We start from the raw sequence: 17,500 nt of genomic DNA on the forward strand, positions 1-17,500 counted from the left end.
AGTTACTAAACTATGCCTTTGTGCGTGTGTGTGTTTGTGCGTGTGTGTGTGTGTGTGTGTATGTGAGAGAGAGAGAGAGAGAGGGAGAGAGAGAAGGGGGTGAGAGAGAGATTCTTATAAAATGCTAATATGCATTCCAGTGAGGTTGTGAGAGTAACTACTGCACGTGTGTGTGTGTGTGTGTGTGTGTGTGTGTGTGTGTGTGTGTGTGCATGTGCGTGTGTCTGTTTGTGTAAAATGGTGATTACATTAAGTGTGTTTAGCCTAAAGAGCCCAGCTGAAGTTCATCTAGCTCAAACACAGTAAAAGAGTAAAGCTCAAAGTCTTCCCACTGTGCAGTCAGACCCCTGGGAATATGTCGCTCTGTAGATGTACAGAGACCCAATCGTGTGTGTGTGTGTGTGTGTGTGTGTGTGTGTGTGTGTGTGTGTGTGTGTGTGTGTGTGTGTGTGTGATTACATTAAGTGTGTTTAGCCTAAAGAGTCCAGCTGAAGTTCATCTAGCTCAAACACAGTAAAAGAGTAAAGCTCAAAGTCTTCCCACTGTGCAGTCAAGACCCCTGGGAATATAACAGCATATGTTGCACTGTAGATGTACAGAAACTCAACCATGTGTGCGTATGCGTATGTGTGTGTGTGTGTGTGTGTGTGTGTGTGTGTGTGTGTGTGTGTGTGTGTGTGTGGCAAGTCAATAAATGACCATGTACATACTGTGATTGTAACAACGAGCATATGTACACGCAGGCCATGTAGGTGCGGTCGTACATGTGCGTGTGTGTGTGCGTGTGTGTGTGTCCACCAGGAGATTTGTAATGCATGACACACTAACGAGCCCAGACCTGCAGTCCTTACTGATGCCAAAGAACACGCATACATGCAGGCACTACTCAGAAAAAGTCAGGGATATTCGGCTTCTGGGTGAAATCTGTTGGCCATTGCATGATTCTACTTAAATGCCCTACTTTCAAGATATAACACTATACTGTACCAAGATGCCCTACTTTCAAGATATAATATCACTGCTTGAACTTTTTACATTTTCCATACATTTCATAAAAGAATCCCGAAAGCCAGATATCCCCACGTTTTTTTGTGAATAGTGTGCGCACACACACACACACACACACACACACACACACACACACACACACACACACACACACACACACACACACACACACACACACACACACACTAGGGCGCATCAAGTGCCCCTCTTTCTCTCAAAAACTCTTCTATTGTGGGTAATATTATGCCATTTGATGAATAAACAATAAATACGAAGTTTGGTGAAGATTGACAATGATCTAGGGGTAACACACACTCTCTCACACACACACACACACACACACACGTGCGCGCTCACCGTTGAAGCTCTTGCTGTGTGTGAGCGGCGGCGGCGGCGTCTGTGGGGTGGAGGCCAGGATGCGGTCCAGGTTCTGGGCAGAGAGGGACTGGAGCAGCTCCGCACTCAGGTCGCCCGTGCAGAACAGCTGCATGGACGAGCCCAGCGCCGAGCTCACCTCCTGCACAGCTGCAACACACACACACACAGAGAGAGAGAGAGAGAGAGAGAGAGAGAGGTTAGATAGAGAATTGATGTCTGTATGATCAACACACACAATTGATGTCTGTATGATAAACACACACAAATGGTTCCACACACACATCAAACTTCCCACTATAATGACACTACAGGGCACACGAGATATCGAGATTGCCCTCAGCAAGAAACTCTATCTCTTCGCCAATATCCATATTAACATAATATATATATATACATCCTAAAAGCACATTTTAAGGGAGATGAATTGTGCCTGGTAAGACAAGAGACGCATAAACAACCTAAACTGAAGTTCCACAAGAGTGCTACGAGCTTTGCTATGCCTACAGCGTCACTCGTATCATTCACACTGTACATTAGCCAGGATAATCCAGACCCCGGTCATCTTTTTAACTCATTCACAGCCTGCCTTTGATTATTTTGCCCAGATTCAGTCGGACCCAACTAATATTAGGTTAATTAGACCCTATTAATATTAGAATCAGGCCAAATTCTTATCAGATTTGTCATACGGTTTGAACAGGCTCATGGCACCTGCTTAGCCTGGAAAATCCAGACCCCGGTAATCTTTCAGATGAAGGGTCCGTCCACGAATAATGAAAATGGCCCAACTCCAGGTGCCAGACTGCATTTTGAAAATCTCACTGCCTATCAATCCTTTACATATCTCATAACCTGTTGCGTCTAGTGCATACTGTGACAGATTCCAGAGGGCGCATTGTATACTCAGGCCGGTGAAGGCTGCTGGCTAACACTCAAGTTTCCGAGGCTGATCCGTGACATTTGCTTGAAGGACTTGCATCGTGTCTCTCTCTCTCTCTCAGTGGCTCATCAAGGTCAAATGTGAAGGACTACTCACGACAAGGCAATGAGCACACACACACACACACACACACACATTATCAAAAATAGATTAAATAGCCTACTGTATAAAATACACACACACAACTAAATAAATAAGGGAGCATTCATGGCCAGTCAACTGGAACAGAACCTGTAGACACAAGTAGCAAACACTCTCTATTCTCCACCTGGATCTGAATCCACACCATTTTTCACACACACACACACACACACACACACACACACACACACACACACACACACACACACACACACACACACACACACACACACACACACACACACACACACACACACACACACACACACACACACACACACACACACACACACACACACACACACACACACACACACACACACACACACACACACACACACACACACACACACACACACACACAAAACCTAGACAAAAGCACTCTTCTTGTCCACCTGGGCCTGGGAATGAGGAGCTCAGCTCACCAGAGCACAAGAGGCTTTTAGCCTCTCAGCCGACAGTACGGTTAGTGTGTGAAAGAGTCATCACAACACCCCCGAGACGGGAGAGAGAGAGAGAGAGAGAGAGAGGGAGGTGGAATAGAATAGAATAGAATAGAATAGAATATGTACTTTTTTGATCCTGTGAGGGAAATTCGCTTCTCTGCATTTAACCCAATTTAACCGAATTAGTGAACACACACAGCACACAGTGAACAAACAGTGAGGTGAATCACACATTAACCCGGAGCAGTGAGCTGCCTGCCCAACCAGCGGGGCTCGGAGAGCAGTGAGGGGTTAGGTGCCTTGCTCAAGGGCACTTCAGCCGTGGACTGGTCGGGGATCGAACCGGCAACCCTCCGGTCACAAGCCCGAAACCCTTACCAGTAGGCGACGGCTGCCCGTGGGCCAAACTAGCCAGTGAGTGGAACCCAAAGTGTGTGCGTGTGTGTGTGTGTGTGTGTGAGTGTGTGAGTGTGTGTGAGTGTGTGAGTGTGTGTGTGTGTGTGTGTGTGTGAGTGTGTGAGTGTGTGTGCGCATGTGTGTACACAGGCATGCCGGCAAGGTTGCAACACCAAAGGTATGCAGGTGCCAAAAACTGCCAAATTTGCCGACCGGAAGATCACACAGTCATCGACAGGAATGACAATCAGGAAATGAGTCAATAATGATTGAATGATGCGGAAACAAGGTGTTGCAAGGAAAAGGTAAAAAATTCACAGAGTTTCCAGGTTACAACAACACCTATGACGCAAAGGTGTGGCCAGGAAGCCAATAGAAAACCTTTTTGAGAGAGTAGGAATTCCATGTCAAATATTCTTTTAGATGCCTCACATTTTTGATGCCTCAAGCATGCTGGCTAGTCCTGAGACAAAACAGTCGTACAGGAAGACGGGACACCCGAGGATGTGAAAAAAGAAAGCAAATAGAGACATCCAACATATAACATCAAACAAAAAACTAAATGGCCATGAGCCAAGTCGAGAACAGAACAATGAGAGTGAGAACAGACAAGAGAGAGAGAGAGAGGGAGAGAGAGAGAGAGAGAGAGAGAAACAAAAAAAACAAAAAAAAAAACAACACAAAGACATCAGAGTAAACAGTCATCTGAGAGACATAACACTTGTGCAGTGTTGTTTACGGACATTTACACAATGACACAACTATGGCTGGTGCAGGGGGCGGGGGGTTAGAGAGCTCTCAGAATCCGACAGAACAAACAGAACACTGCCGGAGCATTCTAGAACAATCAACACTTGAGTCGAACCTGGTGATGCGATGGACGAACTCGGTGCTGACAGTCAAGGTCAACCAGGGTGAACACAGAGGTCAAACTGTGAAGCTGGTCACCCCTCTGGCGTAATAATCAAGGCAACTTGCAAACTACTGGGACTACTACTGCTTGTTGTCTATGGGGACTATTTTCAGATGCTGCGTACGATATCACTGCGCCTATGGTACGTTTGCAAGTTGCCTTGATTATTACGCCAGATGAGAGTGTAGTTCCATGTCAAATCAGCCTAGAAAAACGCCAGGTTTCATTTTCAGTTGCTCTTATTGCACTTTCTAACTTGAGAGGAGACACGCTTTAAATGGGAAAATTACCAGAAATCTTCGTCACTTTTAAACATGAAGCTAGCAGGCGAGAAGCTAATGGTCTAATCCGATCCAATGATCTATGCTAGGCTGAAGCTAAAAGTTGTATCGCCAGACTCTCCGAATGGCTGGATGAACGGGAACAAGGTAAATATCGATTGTTTTGCTCGAGGGGAGGTGGAAAATGAGCGTATTTCCAAAAATGGCGGAATATCCTTTTAAAGCTTCACAAATGGATGGCAATCAGCAGAGCTCGTTTGCCAATATGAAAACAGCAGCACCCCTGGATACAACATGAACTCAATGCCCCACACAGAGCAAAAAAAAAAAAAAAAAACAGTACTCACACACACACTCAGGCAGCAGGGTATGGCAAGTCCCAGCCCAATCCCACCACCTCACACACACCCACAACTACACACACACACACACACACAAACACCATCCGCGAGCTTGGCTCCTAACACATTCAGCAGAGCCACCTACATGCCCACATTAGCCAGGCTCAGCCACGCACGCACGCACGCACGCACGCACGCACGCACGCACGCACGCACGCACGCACACACGCACACGCACACGCACACACACCATCCGCGGCCTTGGCTCCTAAGACACTCAGCAGAGCCACCTTCATGCCCACATTAGCCAGGCTCACACACACACACACACACACACACACACACACACACACACACACACACACACACACACACACACACACACACACACACACACACACACACACACACACACACACACACACACACACACACACGAGCTTGGCTCCTAAGACATTCAGCAGAGCCACCTACATGCCCACATTAGCCAGGCTCAGCCACACACACACACACACACACACACACACACACACACTCACCGTCGGCGAGCTCGGCTCCGAACACGAGCGCGCGCGCCCCGGAGACGCCGACGCAGTGCAGCAGCGCCTGGCGGCGGAGGTTAAAGTTCAGCAGCGCCGCCTCCACGCCCACCTTGGCCAGGCCCAGCCACAGCGCCACCAGCTCGGGCCGGCTCTCGGCGTAGACGGCCACCACGTCGCCCGGCGCCCACGCCCGCCCCAGCGCCCACTGGGCCACGCCGTCCGAGCGCGACGCCAGCTGGGCGAAGGTCCAGGTGGCGCCCGACGACTCGCACACCAGCGCCGGCTTGTCGGGGTGGCGCGCCGCCGTGGCGGCGAAGATGGAGGGGATGGTGCTGCCCAGGCGCAGGTGGCGCCGGATGGAGTACTTCACCCGCAGGAGCACGTACAGACCACTAGGGGGAGGTGGGGGGGGGGGGGGGGGGGGGGGGAATTGTGTAAGTGTTAGAAAGAAGAGAGGAGAGAGGGATGGATGGAGAGAATTGTATAAGTGTTAGAAAGAGAAGAGAGAGGGAGAGAGAGAATGATAGAAATGTTAGAAAGAGAAGAGAGAGGGATGGAGGGAGAGAATGATGGAAGTTTTAGAAAGGGAAAGGGATGGAGGGAGAATTGTATAAGTGAGAGAAAGAGAAGAGAGAGGGATGGTGGGAGAATTGTATAAGTGAGAGAAAGAGAAGAGAGAGGGATGGTGGGAGAATTGTATAAGTGTTGGAAAGAGAGGAGAGAGGGATGGAGGGAGGTAATGGTATAAGTAAGAGAAGAGAAGAGAGAGGGATAGAGGGAGAGAGAGAATTGTATAAGTGTTAGAATAAGAAGAGAGAGAGATGGAGGGAGAATTGTATAAGTGAGAGGAGAGAAGAGAGAGGGATGGAGAGAGAATTGTATAAGTGAGAGAAGAGAAGAGAGAGAGATGGAGGGAGAGAGAGAATTGTATAAGTGAGAGGAGAGAAGAGAGAGGGATGGAGGGATAGAATTGTATAAGTGAGAGGAGAGAAGAGAGAGGGATGGAGGGAGAGAATGGTATAAGTGTTAGAAAGAGAAGAGAGAGGAAGGGAAAGAATGATGGAAATGTTAGAAAGAGAAGAGAGAGGGATGGAGGGAGAGAATGATGGAAGTTTTAGAAAGAGAAAGGGATGGAGGGAGAATTGTATAAGTGTTGGAAAGAGAAGAGAGAGGGAGAGAGAGAGAATTGTATAAGTGTTGGAAAGAGAAGAGAGAGGGAGAGAGAGAGAATTGTATGTGTTGGAAAGAGAAGAGAGAGGGATGGAGGGAGGAAATGGTATAAGTGAGAGAAGAGAAGAGAGCGAGATGGAGGGAGAGAATTGTATAAGTGAGAGAAGAGAAGAGAGAGAGATGGAGGGAGAGAATTGTATAAGTGTTGGAAAGAGAAGAGAGAGGGAGAGAGAGAATGATGGAAATGTTAGAAAGAGAAGAGAGAGGGATGGAGGGAGAATTGTATAAGTGTTGGAAAGAGAAGAGGGAGGGATGGATGGAGAGAATGATATGAATATTAGAAAGAGAGAGGGAGGGAGAGAGAATGACATACGTTTTAGAAAGAGAAAGAGAGGGAGGGAGAAAGAGTGACTTAGACAGGAAGTGTGAATGACAACTCGCAAAACCTTACTTACTCATTACTTACTACTACTAATTTAAAGTATAGGCCTTACTACTGCTGTACTTACTTACTACTAATTTAACATGTAGGCCTATGTTAAGAGTGTAGCTTGTTGCTGCATACTACAATACTACTAATAGAGTACTGAGGTGTGACGTTGCGTTTCCATGACTGCAGAATGTCACTGGATCTATACAAACTTTCAAAGTGGTTAAACAGAATTGCATATAGAAATGGGGCACCGTTTCTATCTCATGAATGGTTTTTAATGGATATAGCCTTTTCAACGTGCTTTAACTGCAGCAGATACGTAACACGGTTTCCCTGTCAGGTGCAATAGTAAGACACAAAATCCCAGTGGATATTTCATGTCTTATGAAATGGCGATGACTGTTAAGAGTGATGTTTTTTGCCTGTTATATGCAGACTCTGTAGTCACACATTTTATCATGTTGATATGAATATTGTAGTAGGCCCTATGTGATTCAATCAGTGTAAAAAAAATAGTCTTAGATGTATTGTAACATCTTAGAAACGTTGCAAAAAAACGCTATGGTCACCACTAGCCTATACAGTAGTTAGATCAGTTTGTTTAGATCCAGTGCTCTAAACGATTCCATATCGTTCTAATTCATTACATTGCATGCAAATGCAATGTACTGTTATCACTGTTCTTCTTCTTATTATATCTTCCGACCAAAATCAACGATCAAAGGCTCTAAAACCACTGAACTGTTTGACGTCATTCAAATACTCCTATACAGGTCTTGTAACGGAGATTTGTTCTATGTATTTTTCAAATGTGTGAACTTTATACTTTTTGAGATATTTACGATAAAAGAAATTAAAATTCCCATAGAGTTTACATTGAGACCCTTTGGCGGCAAAGATTAATTGTTACGTCAGTGCGCAGCTGTCAGTAATCAAGGATCTCTGATCCAAAGCCATGCCACCGCCGCTGCGCTGAACCAGGCTAAACGTGAATGTTACATTACGTCTACTCATTAAGCTGTAACAGCTGCAGCTGCTGTAAACCAGGACGTTATCGTCTTGTCTCCTGTTAGGCTAGCCTACTCCTTACTTGATTTGTTTATATCGTTACAGTAGCCTAACCGGTTTGCTCTCGGTAACGTTATCAACAGCTAAAGACAATCTAACCTAACGTCAACGTAAACACTGTAGCTAACGACAACCAAACTTGCTCCAGCCTAGCCTACATAAAATATCCTACTGTAAGCTAACGATACATTTGCTAGATATCCTACCTGTTGCTGCATCATCGTTGATTGGCGTTGTTTGAGATTGTATTCCGTATTCCAATGGTGTCTAAGTCTATAGCCTATGTCCTACTTTTAACCTGCATTAGTGTAGATATGGCTATATGCTATCCTACAAGTCGTTTCACTGTAGGCTACTAAAGTGTCAGCTCTTGCAACTCGTTTGAAGTTGGCAACTTCATTTCAGTCTTTCAAATTCTAATTGGCCTAAATGAAGAGTTATTTTCCATAATAGCCTATATCCACAATGTTGATGCATTTTCATATCACTTTTTAAATGTGACTTTCCAAGTAATTTCAGTGGAATTGTAATTGGGTTATTGTTATTTATCTATTCTTCTGTGTAGCCTAGTTGTCTTTTTAACTATTAGGCCTAATACAATGTTTTACACAGTCAACAACCTTTTTGCATTTACATGCAATGGTAATTCCTTCCATGGAATTACATTTTCTAGTTAATCATGCAATCATCCATTCATCCGTTCATTTTCTTCCTTTCTTTCTTACTGTTACACTCATGCTTACATTCATTCATAGACCCAATCAATCATTCACTCATTTGACTTGTCATCACAACCCAACACTGGGTGAAGTTAAGCTTAACAACCCAACCCTGGGTGAAGTTAAGCTTAACAACCCAACCCTGGGTGAAGTTAAGCTGATGACACACACGGCAACAATGTTGCTGGGCAACACTTCTAAATATAGCACATAGCACTGGCATGTTCCCATTGATAATGACCCCATTATTTTTTTACTAAAGAACTTTTAATCATCAGTCGACAAATGTTCATGATCATCGAATCAGAACACGCCAAACTGGGTATGTGGTTGCCCAGCAACATTGCTCAAAAACAGTTGCACCATGCATCACCCCCTTCATTCATGGGTTTCATCAGGTCCCTTTCCACAGGTGTATTAATCAAACACCACGCAGTCTGCATTCATAATCTAGGTGCTTGATTGTATACACCTGTGAAAAGGGACCTGATGAAACCCCTTTTATAGTAGCATATTAGTCTTGTTTGCATTAAACGTATATTAACACGTTTCACTCACAACAGGTCTCTCTTGGCCGTCCTGAGGACCACGTAGAGGAACCTCCAGCCCCCGGTGCCCAGGTAGACGCCCAGCCCCGCAGCCAGGCTCCAGGACCAGGGGGTCCCCAGCAGACGCAGCAGCCCCAGGGAGCTCACCGCTACGGGGACACGGACCAGACCCAACATCCTGGAGAGGAGGAGGAGGAGAGGACAGGGGAGAGGAGAGGAGAGGAGAGAGGGGTGGAGGAGAGGGGAGGAGGAGAGGAAAGGAGAAGAGAGGAAAGGAGAGAAGAGGACAGAAAGTGAGAGGAAAGGATAGGAGAGGACAGAAAGTGAGAGAAAATGAGGAGGAGAGGAGAAATGAGAAATTATGGGGAAAGGAGAGATGAGAGGAGAGAAGTGAGGAGGAGAGAAGTGAGGAGGGGGGAGAAGACAAGGATGTATTGGACAGGATGAGGCAGAACGAGGGGACAAAGGCAAAGACAGAAAAGCAGAGAAGGAGAGAGAGAGAGAGAGAGAGAGAGAGAGAGAGAGAGAGAGAGAGAAGTAAAAGGACCAAAGAGATATGAAAGGAAGAGAGGAGTTGGGAGAACGGCAGTGGAGCAGAGGGCCGACAAGTGCAGATGAAGGAGGCAGGAGAGGAAAGGGAAGAAGGGACGAGTTGAGAGGAGAAACGGTTTGATTGCGATTTCACAAACCCAACAAAGTTCAAATTGCACAGACATTTCTTTGACAAATGCCCCTTTAGAATGCTTTGCATCTCAGATACATTACAATGTAGCCAAACCAACAAATGTGGCTACTTCAAACTGTTTCAACAAGCGGTTACTGTTACAGGTTAAGTAGCCTTACAGTTTCATACAGATTGTTTACCAACATCGCGCCAGCACACGCATAAGCTAGTAGCCTACTAGCACGTGAAAGCGCTTACCTGTCCCCAACTTTCCCTCTCTTCCTGAGTCCGATATGTGTTTCGGTAAATTCAGGGGATGACGTCTGTCTTTGTAAAAACTCAGTTGGCGTCAAGTGTTTACCTCTGGCGGTTGTTTCTTTGGGTACCGAGTGAGTGCGTGTGTGCTGTTTGAAGACTGTCGAAAAAGGAACGGAGTGTGTATGTGTGTATGTGAGTCAATGTTTTAAAGAATTAAACTATCCTACGGCGATGCAGCCATGGCAATAATTACAACTACGCCGTCCAAACTCGACAGGTTGTTTTCGGCCACCGGACCTATTCTGCGAGAAACAACGAAGAACTGCAGTCGCTTGAAAATAACCTGGTACACTATTTGGTAACCTAAATGTATGCAGTGCTACAACGTTACTTTTGGTACCATTCACTGGCGTAGCCTATCCTCTGCAATCCACGGCGCTCTATCGGGCAAGCTCGACAGCAAATCAGACGACTGGCATGTTTAAACACCCACCCACTCCAACAGCAACCCACGTTTTTTCCCTGGGATCCTACTGGATTATTCCGATGTCCGTCATTCAATAAGCCAATTGCAAGAGCTGAAATGTGGTTGACCTCAACGCAACCGACGCCTAACCTATCGCACCGCCCTCACTGTTTCGACATCATAGGCTAATGCCGTGATCCCCAAACTACGGCCCGCCACCTTATTTTGAGTGGCCCCCAAAACATATGAGTGGTATATAGCATCCGGCCCGCATAGGAATACACCGTCAAACCTCCGTAATTTTCCCCATTCACTCTCTATGGCGAGTCTTGTACACATGTAATACCCTTTTTGTCCACTGGTGGGTTTTGGCGCTGTTTTGAGATTGCCATTGAAAATTGAATGAAATGTAGGCCTACTGTACCTGCAAACAACGTAAGATGGGCCTATGCTGACTGAATTGTCAAAAGATGATTTTATATTCCTCTTTTTAGTCAACTTTAGCATGGGTTCAAATACATATGCTCCCCACTGTAAGTGTATTGCTTGCAGCTTGCATCATGATTTTGACTGTTGTACACACACGCACCCACGCATGGTTAAATTAATGAATGGCTGAACTAATTTTCACAAAGAAGACACAAACAAATAGTCTCTTCCAGACGGTTTTTATCACCAGATGTATATAGTATAGACAAAACCGTTATCAAAATCTGCATATTGCAAAAAGTCAACAAACATAGAACAAGATTAAAAAAAAAAAATACAAACAGACAAAGCAGGACTTTTCAAATCTAAAATATGAAAATAGAAAATTAAAGACAGACTTCAACTCTAAATCTCTTCTGTGTTCTTCTAAGTTGTACATTCAGTTGTTGGTTTTATAAATCCCTTTATGGTCTTAAAATGGCTAAATGTATGTCCTCCTGTCTCTCACCCAAAGCAGAAATCCTCTGCCATGATACTTTGCTCATGATACTGTATGTCTTGTGAAACACACCAGACATCACACAGACACGTTAAATAGTCTAAAAACTTGATTCTAGAAAAAATAACATTGGAAGATATGACAAATATAGATGTATCAAAATGATATACAACAGGTGTTACAGGTCAAAACTAATCATGTTCATATTTTACGATCAACTTCAACCCCTGGCTTAATAAAAAATGAAAGACAGTCCTGCTGTGCTCATGTACTTATTATATTAAACATCTATTGAATATTGGCATACTGGATGCTCCCGTCACTTTCACACATTCAGATTGGTTACTGACCAGACATCATAATATAATGTAACTGTGGCAAAATCATATATGTTCTGTACACAGTGTTCCGTGGACTCTTTAGGCCTAATAGTTTATTTCAACACTGTTTTGAGTTTAAAACTACTCTGTTAAAACAACTCTGACATTGGTTGAGAATTATAGAGCTTCTTACTCTTTTTTCAGATCAAAAGGGGGTAATTTAACACAAAAGTTAACTCATGTGTTTTTTGGAATTGAAACAAAAACATGAAAAACTTACGCTTTGTTTTCGGGCAAACATCAGGAAAAGCTGTCCACCTTCCTAAAGGTATGTTTACTGTAATTTATATTCAGTAAACTTCTAGCAAAAATACTGTAAGCTACGAGGAACAATGTCCATGTTTCTCATACAACATAACACAAAATAATACTGAATAGAACACTGAATGGGTTGCCAGGTGATGAGGGTCTCCTGAAGGTCAGAGGTCCTCTTCAGTCTTATAACTGACTGGTACTCTGGTTGGTCTTCGCAACCTGCAGCAGAGGATGAATGAATGAATGAATAAATACTTTATTATCCACAAATTGTGGAAATGTGTCTTCAGTCCACCATATAAACATACATAACAGATAAGACAATACAGTAGCAAAAACAGACACTCCATTTCATGTAAGAGAAGGTCAGCAGTATAATACATAGGTAAAGACGCTGTGTTGAGTACAAATCCCCTTTTGTTTATGCTTTTTACTGCATTAGGAACAAAATATTTTTTGTAAATGTGTTTAGTTGCAGTGGGTAATCTAAAACGCCTCCCTGACGGCAGGAGTTCAAACTCACTGTGTAGAGGATGAGAGGGGTCATTAATCACTCGTAAGGTTTTACTCCTAATATTTTCCTCATACATAGTATCCAAGTTTTTCTGTGGTTTCCCTATAATTTTTGAGGCCATCCTAGCAACTCTATTGAATTTGTTCCTCTCCTGTATATTTAGGTTACCATACCATGTGATCAAAGCAAGGCCAACCAAAGGGTCATTTAAATGCGTTTAGATAACTGGCCCAACCAGAGGGATGCATCAAGTGTTTCTTTAGGACCCTTTAGACAGGATAGATAAGTTATTGTGTAAGCAAGTTAATAACGATGTAACATTCCCTCTTTATTCTTTACACACACTCACACTTCTTGAAGGAGAGACAGGTCCATTCATCTAGTAAGTCACCTTTCATATTTGAATTGGTCTACATCACTGTTCATACTGTAGGTCTGCACATACCAACACACACACACACACACACACACACACACACACACACACATGTACCTGCTGGCTGTTGCTGGACGGGTTGGAACTGTACTCTGTTTGACTCCGTCTTTGTCGAGTGCGGATGCCTCGCAGGAACTTGGCATACTCACCTCTCACCTGAAGGGTGCAGTGTTGTATAAGAAACAGCAGAGCAGTATACTCAGGTGTGGAAATTAAAATTTGAAAATGTGAAAATGTATAAGCCAATAGCAGATTTCTGGTCAAATTAACCAGCCACTTAATGTTAAAATATGACTTTGTGTCTGAAATCTACCAGCCACTCTCATATTTTACCAGCATTTTGTCTGGTGGCTGGTGCTAATTTCCATCCCTGATACAGAGGCTCTGCTACGTAAACAGGTTGTGTGTCAAACTGCCAATTGGCGCACTTCAAATACTTAGCTTAAGTACATAGTGCAGGTAGTGGGACCATACTAACCAAAAAGTATGCACAACGCAGTATGCACATGTCGTTTGAGACACAGCCACAGTATTTGCATTCATACACACATTTCTGTCTTTTTGTTTGACTTCAATCTTAGTGACTATCAAGAGTAAGTGTGAACTCTCTCTCTCTCTCTCTCTCTCTCTCTCTCTCTGTGTTTGTGTGTGTGTGTGTGTGATTTAAGATCAAAAAGTGCTACTGACTGGATTACCCCTAGCTACACTGTTCCTATGCTATTCGGTTTGCATTTGCACCGTCAGAGGGAACACCGATGAGGTAGATTGACGTACATTAACGGAGCACCCAGGGCAGTGCACCAAAACAACCCACATGCATTTGTTTGCCTTTCCCCGCTGACAGTTTTAAATGTTGTAAAATGGACAGTACCTAATTCACTAATTCAGTTAAATTGGGTTAAATGCAGAGAACTGAATTTCCCTCATGGGATCAAAAAATATATATATTCATTCATTCATTCATTCAGTACATTTAAAAAAAAACATCATTATCAAAAGAGTCGAACCCCTTTTGTACATCCTACTACAACACTGTAATTTGTGGGTCCAACTCACAGGTTCATACATGAGGCAGTGCAAGATAAAGATGAGCGCCCCCTGCAGGCTGTTGAGGATGGTGAAGAGGTAGACCATGGCCACATTCTGGAACATGAAGCAGCCAAACATCCACATGCCCCCCAGAACACACAGCTGAGCCACCGCAGTCATCGTGAAACCCCTACACACACAGCAACGGAGAAAGAGAGAGAGAAAGAGAGAGAGAGAGAGAGAGGGGAGAGAGAGAGAGAAGGAATGAGATAGAAGAAAGGAAAGAGAGAAAGAGAGAGAGTGAAGGAGAGAGCGAGAGAGAGAGAAGGAAGGAGAAAGAGATAGAGAGAGAAGGAGAGAGAAAGAAAGAGAGAGAGACAGAACAAGAGAGAAGAATGAGGGAAAAACAGGAGGGAGAGACATTGATGTTTTTAAAGAACTAAAAAAAAAGAGTCAAGAATCACACACACACACACACACACACACACACACACACACACACACACACACACACACACACACTTGATCATCTGCAGGTTGGAGAGGTCGGGGTTGAGGCTGGTGAGCTTCTCGGCCAACTTCCAGAGCGTGATGATGAAGAAGAAGGCATTGAGGAAGATGATGATGCACACAGGGCCGAAGAACGCCCAGATGAAACCACGCTCCAGAGACAACCAGCAGCTGAGAGAGAGAGAGAGAGAGATAGAGAGAGTGAGTGAGGGCGGAAGTAGATAGAAAGAGAGAGAGAGAGAGAAAGAGCAAGGGATGGATAAAAACAGAGATAATGTGCGTGCGAGAGAGAGGGAGTGTGAGAGAGAGGGATGATAAGAGAGATGGAGGGAGTGTGAGAGATAAACCTGTCACACACACACACACACACACACACACACTATTTTCTACAAATGCAAACTCAAAGGCACACACACACATACACAGATGCTCATTTTCCACAAATGCAAACTCAAAGGCACACACACACACAGACACACACACACACACACACACACACACACACACACACTCAGACTCACTGTTGGTCGGTGCCGTATCCTTGCGGGTAGGCGATGGCGGAGATGATGACGATGGCGAGTGGGGCTCCGTAGCCGGCGGCCATCATGTAGGCGGGGCGGAGGTTGGTGTGGAACACCTTCACCACCATCCTGTACAGCTGCACCCCCTCCAGCAGCATCCAGCTGAACGCAGCCAGGAAGAAATAGTGCAGCAGCCCGGCCACCAGACCACAGCCAGCCTAGCACAGAGAGAGGGAGAGAGAGAGAGGGAGGGAGAGAGAGAGAGAGAGAGAGAGAGAGAGAGAGAGAGAGAGGGAGGGAGAGAGAGAGAGAGAGAGAAAGAGAGAGAGAGGGAGAGAGAGAGAGAGGAAATAGAAAATATCAGTGGTAAATCATACATGAATATATAGTCAAGGACGCATAGCAGAGAGTGGGAGAGAGAGAAAGAGAGAGAAAGATAATAGGGAGAGAAAGGGTAGAGAGAGGGAGGGAGAGAAAGAAAAGATAGAGAGAGAGATACTGTATATATAGAGAGGGGGATACACACATACAGTACACACATTTGTTTTCTATTGTAAGTGATGCCATACTTTTGAGAGTATATATTCACACACACACACACACACACACACACCTTCTGTGCCCGGCTGATGCCGCAGAGGAAGATGAGGTCGGCGAGGAAGAGGCAGAGCGACAGGTGGAGGTGGATGGTGGTGCGCGTGCCCTTGATGGGGCGGCAGAGGCCAAAGGTCAAGATGCAGACGAACAGACACGCCAGAGACACGGCCAGACCCACCCACGTAATCAGCTGCAGCTCAAAGGTGTGCTGGAGGAGGAGAGGAAGACATCACAGTTAGAACTGAGGGAGGAGAGGAACAGATGCATGATAGAACTGAGGGAGGAGAGGATGACATCACAGTTAGAACTGAGGGAGGAGAGGAAGACATCACAGTTAGAACTGAGGGAGGAGAGGAAGACATCACAGTTAGAACTGAGGGAGGAGAGGAACAGATGCATGATAGAACTGAGGGAGGAGAGGAAGACATCACAGTTAGAACTGAGGGAGGAGAGGAACAAATGCATGATAGAACTAAGGGAGGAGAGGAAGACATCACAGTTAGAACTGAGGGAGGAGAGGAACAGATGCATGATGGAACTAAGGGAGGAGAGAAAGACATCACAGTTAGAACTGAGGGAGGAGAGGAACAGATGCATGATGGAACTAAGGGAGGAGAGGAAGACATCACAGTTAGAACTGAGGGAGGAGAGGAACAGATGCATGATGGAACTGAGGGAGGAGAGGAAGACATCACAGTTAGAACTGAGGGAGGAGAGGAACGAATGCATGATAGAACTGAGAGAGGAGAGGAAGACATCACAGTTAGAACTGAGGGAGGAGAGGAACAGATGCATGATAGAACTGAGGGAGGAGAGGAACAGATGCATGATGGAACTGAGAGAGGAGAGGAGCAAATGCATAATGGACTGAGGGAGGAGAGGAACAGACACATGATCTAACTGATGGAGGAGAGGAACACATGCATGATAGAACTGATGGAGGAGAGGAACAAATGCATCATAGAACTGAGGGAGGAGAGGAATAAATGCATGATAGAACTGAGAGAGGAGAGGAACAAACTGATCCGTGTTAGCAACAGGAAATGCGTGCGGGTGAGAGAGAGGGAGGGTGAGGGTGCTGGGAGGGGGGGTGGGTGTGAAAGATAAACGTTTCTAAAAATGTTCCACTGCGAACATGTGAGAAAGACTATTTCTCAAGATGACCCAAAACTCAGACCTACACAAGAAAGAGAGAGAAAGACAGAAAGGCTAGAAAGAGAAGATAGAAAAAAATAGATAGATAGATATTTTATTGAGCTCCAAGGGGAAATTTAAGAGGGGATATTCAAAAGTAGAGGAAAACAAAGGAGGAGAGCCCACCTTGATGTTGTTATTGTTTATTCTCTTGTTGGTGTTTATTGAATTGTTAGTGTTTATTCGTCGTAAAGAATAAAAAAAAGGAGGAGAGCCCACCTTGATGTTGTTATTGTTTATTCTCTTGTTATTGTTTATTGACTTGTTATTGTTTATTGGTCGTAGAGAATAAAGAGAGGAGGAGAGCCCACCTTGATGTTGTAGAGGGCCATGAGGACGGCAAAGCTGCTGAGATGGTTGCAGCTGCAGACGGTGTGTGTGCTGGTGGAGGACGACACACACCCGCGCTGTGACCAGGCGTCTC

General features: G+C 44.9%; 2 protein-coding genes across 2 annotated transcripts in view; both read right to left on the bottom strand.

Moving 5' to 3' along the window:
- Positions 1–10,667, bottom strand: part of LOC134084945 (long-chain fatty acid transport protein 1-like) — a 24,850-nt gene extending 14,183 nt beyond the window's left edge. Inside the window, exons 1-4 of the mRNA XM_062539912.1 lie at positions 10,247–10,667; positions 9,335–9,502; positions 5,384–5,778; positions 1,366–1,533 (exon numbers count right to left, since the gene is read on the bottom strand). Of these exons, the coding sequence (XP_062395896.1) occupies positions 1,366–1,533; positions 5,384–5,778; positions 9,335–9,501 (730 nt within the window). The 5' untranslated portion in view covers position 9,502; positions 10,247–10,667. The remainder of the gene's footprint in view (positions 1–1,365; positions 1,534–5,383; positions 5,779–9,334; positions 9,503–10,246) is intronic.
- A 718-nt stretch (positions 10,668–11,385) lies between these two features.
- LOC134077385 (adhesion G protein-coupled receptor E5-like) overlaps positions 11,386–17,500 on the bottom strand; it is an 18,399-nt gene continuing 12,284 nt past the window's right edge. Inside the window, exons 13-19 of the mRNA XM_062532962.1 lie at positions 17,388–17,500; positions 15,899–16,090; positions 15,286–15,503; positions 14,777–14,935; positions 14,282–14,444; positions 13,283–13,381; positions 11,386–12,494 (exon numbers count right to left, since the gene is read on the bottom strand). The exon at positions 17,388–17,500 is cut by the window's right edge and continues 49 nt beyond it. Of these exons, the coding sequence (XP_062388946.1) occupies positions 12,459–12,494; positions 13,283–13,381; positions 14,282–14,444; positions 14,777–14,935; positions 15,286–15,503; positions 15,899–16,090; positions 17,388–17,500 (980 nt within the window). The 3' untranslated portion in view covers positions 11,386–12,458. The remainder of the gene's footprint in view (positions 12,495–13,282; positions 13,382–14,281; positions 14,445–14,776; positions 14,936–15,285; positions 15,504–15,898; positions 16,091–17,387) is intronic.

The sequence above is a fragment of the Sardina pilchardus genome, chromosome 1 (assembly GCF_963854185.1).
Source record: "Sardina pilchardus chromosome 1, fSarPil1.1, whole genome shotgun sequence".
Lineage (NCBI taxonomy): Eukaryota > Metazoa > Chordata > Actinopteri > Clupeiformes > Clupeidae > Sardina > Sardina pilchardus.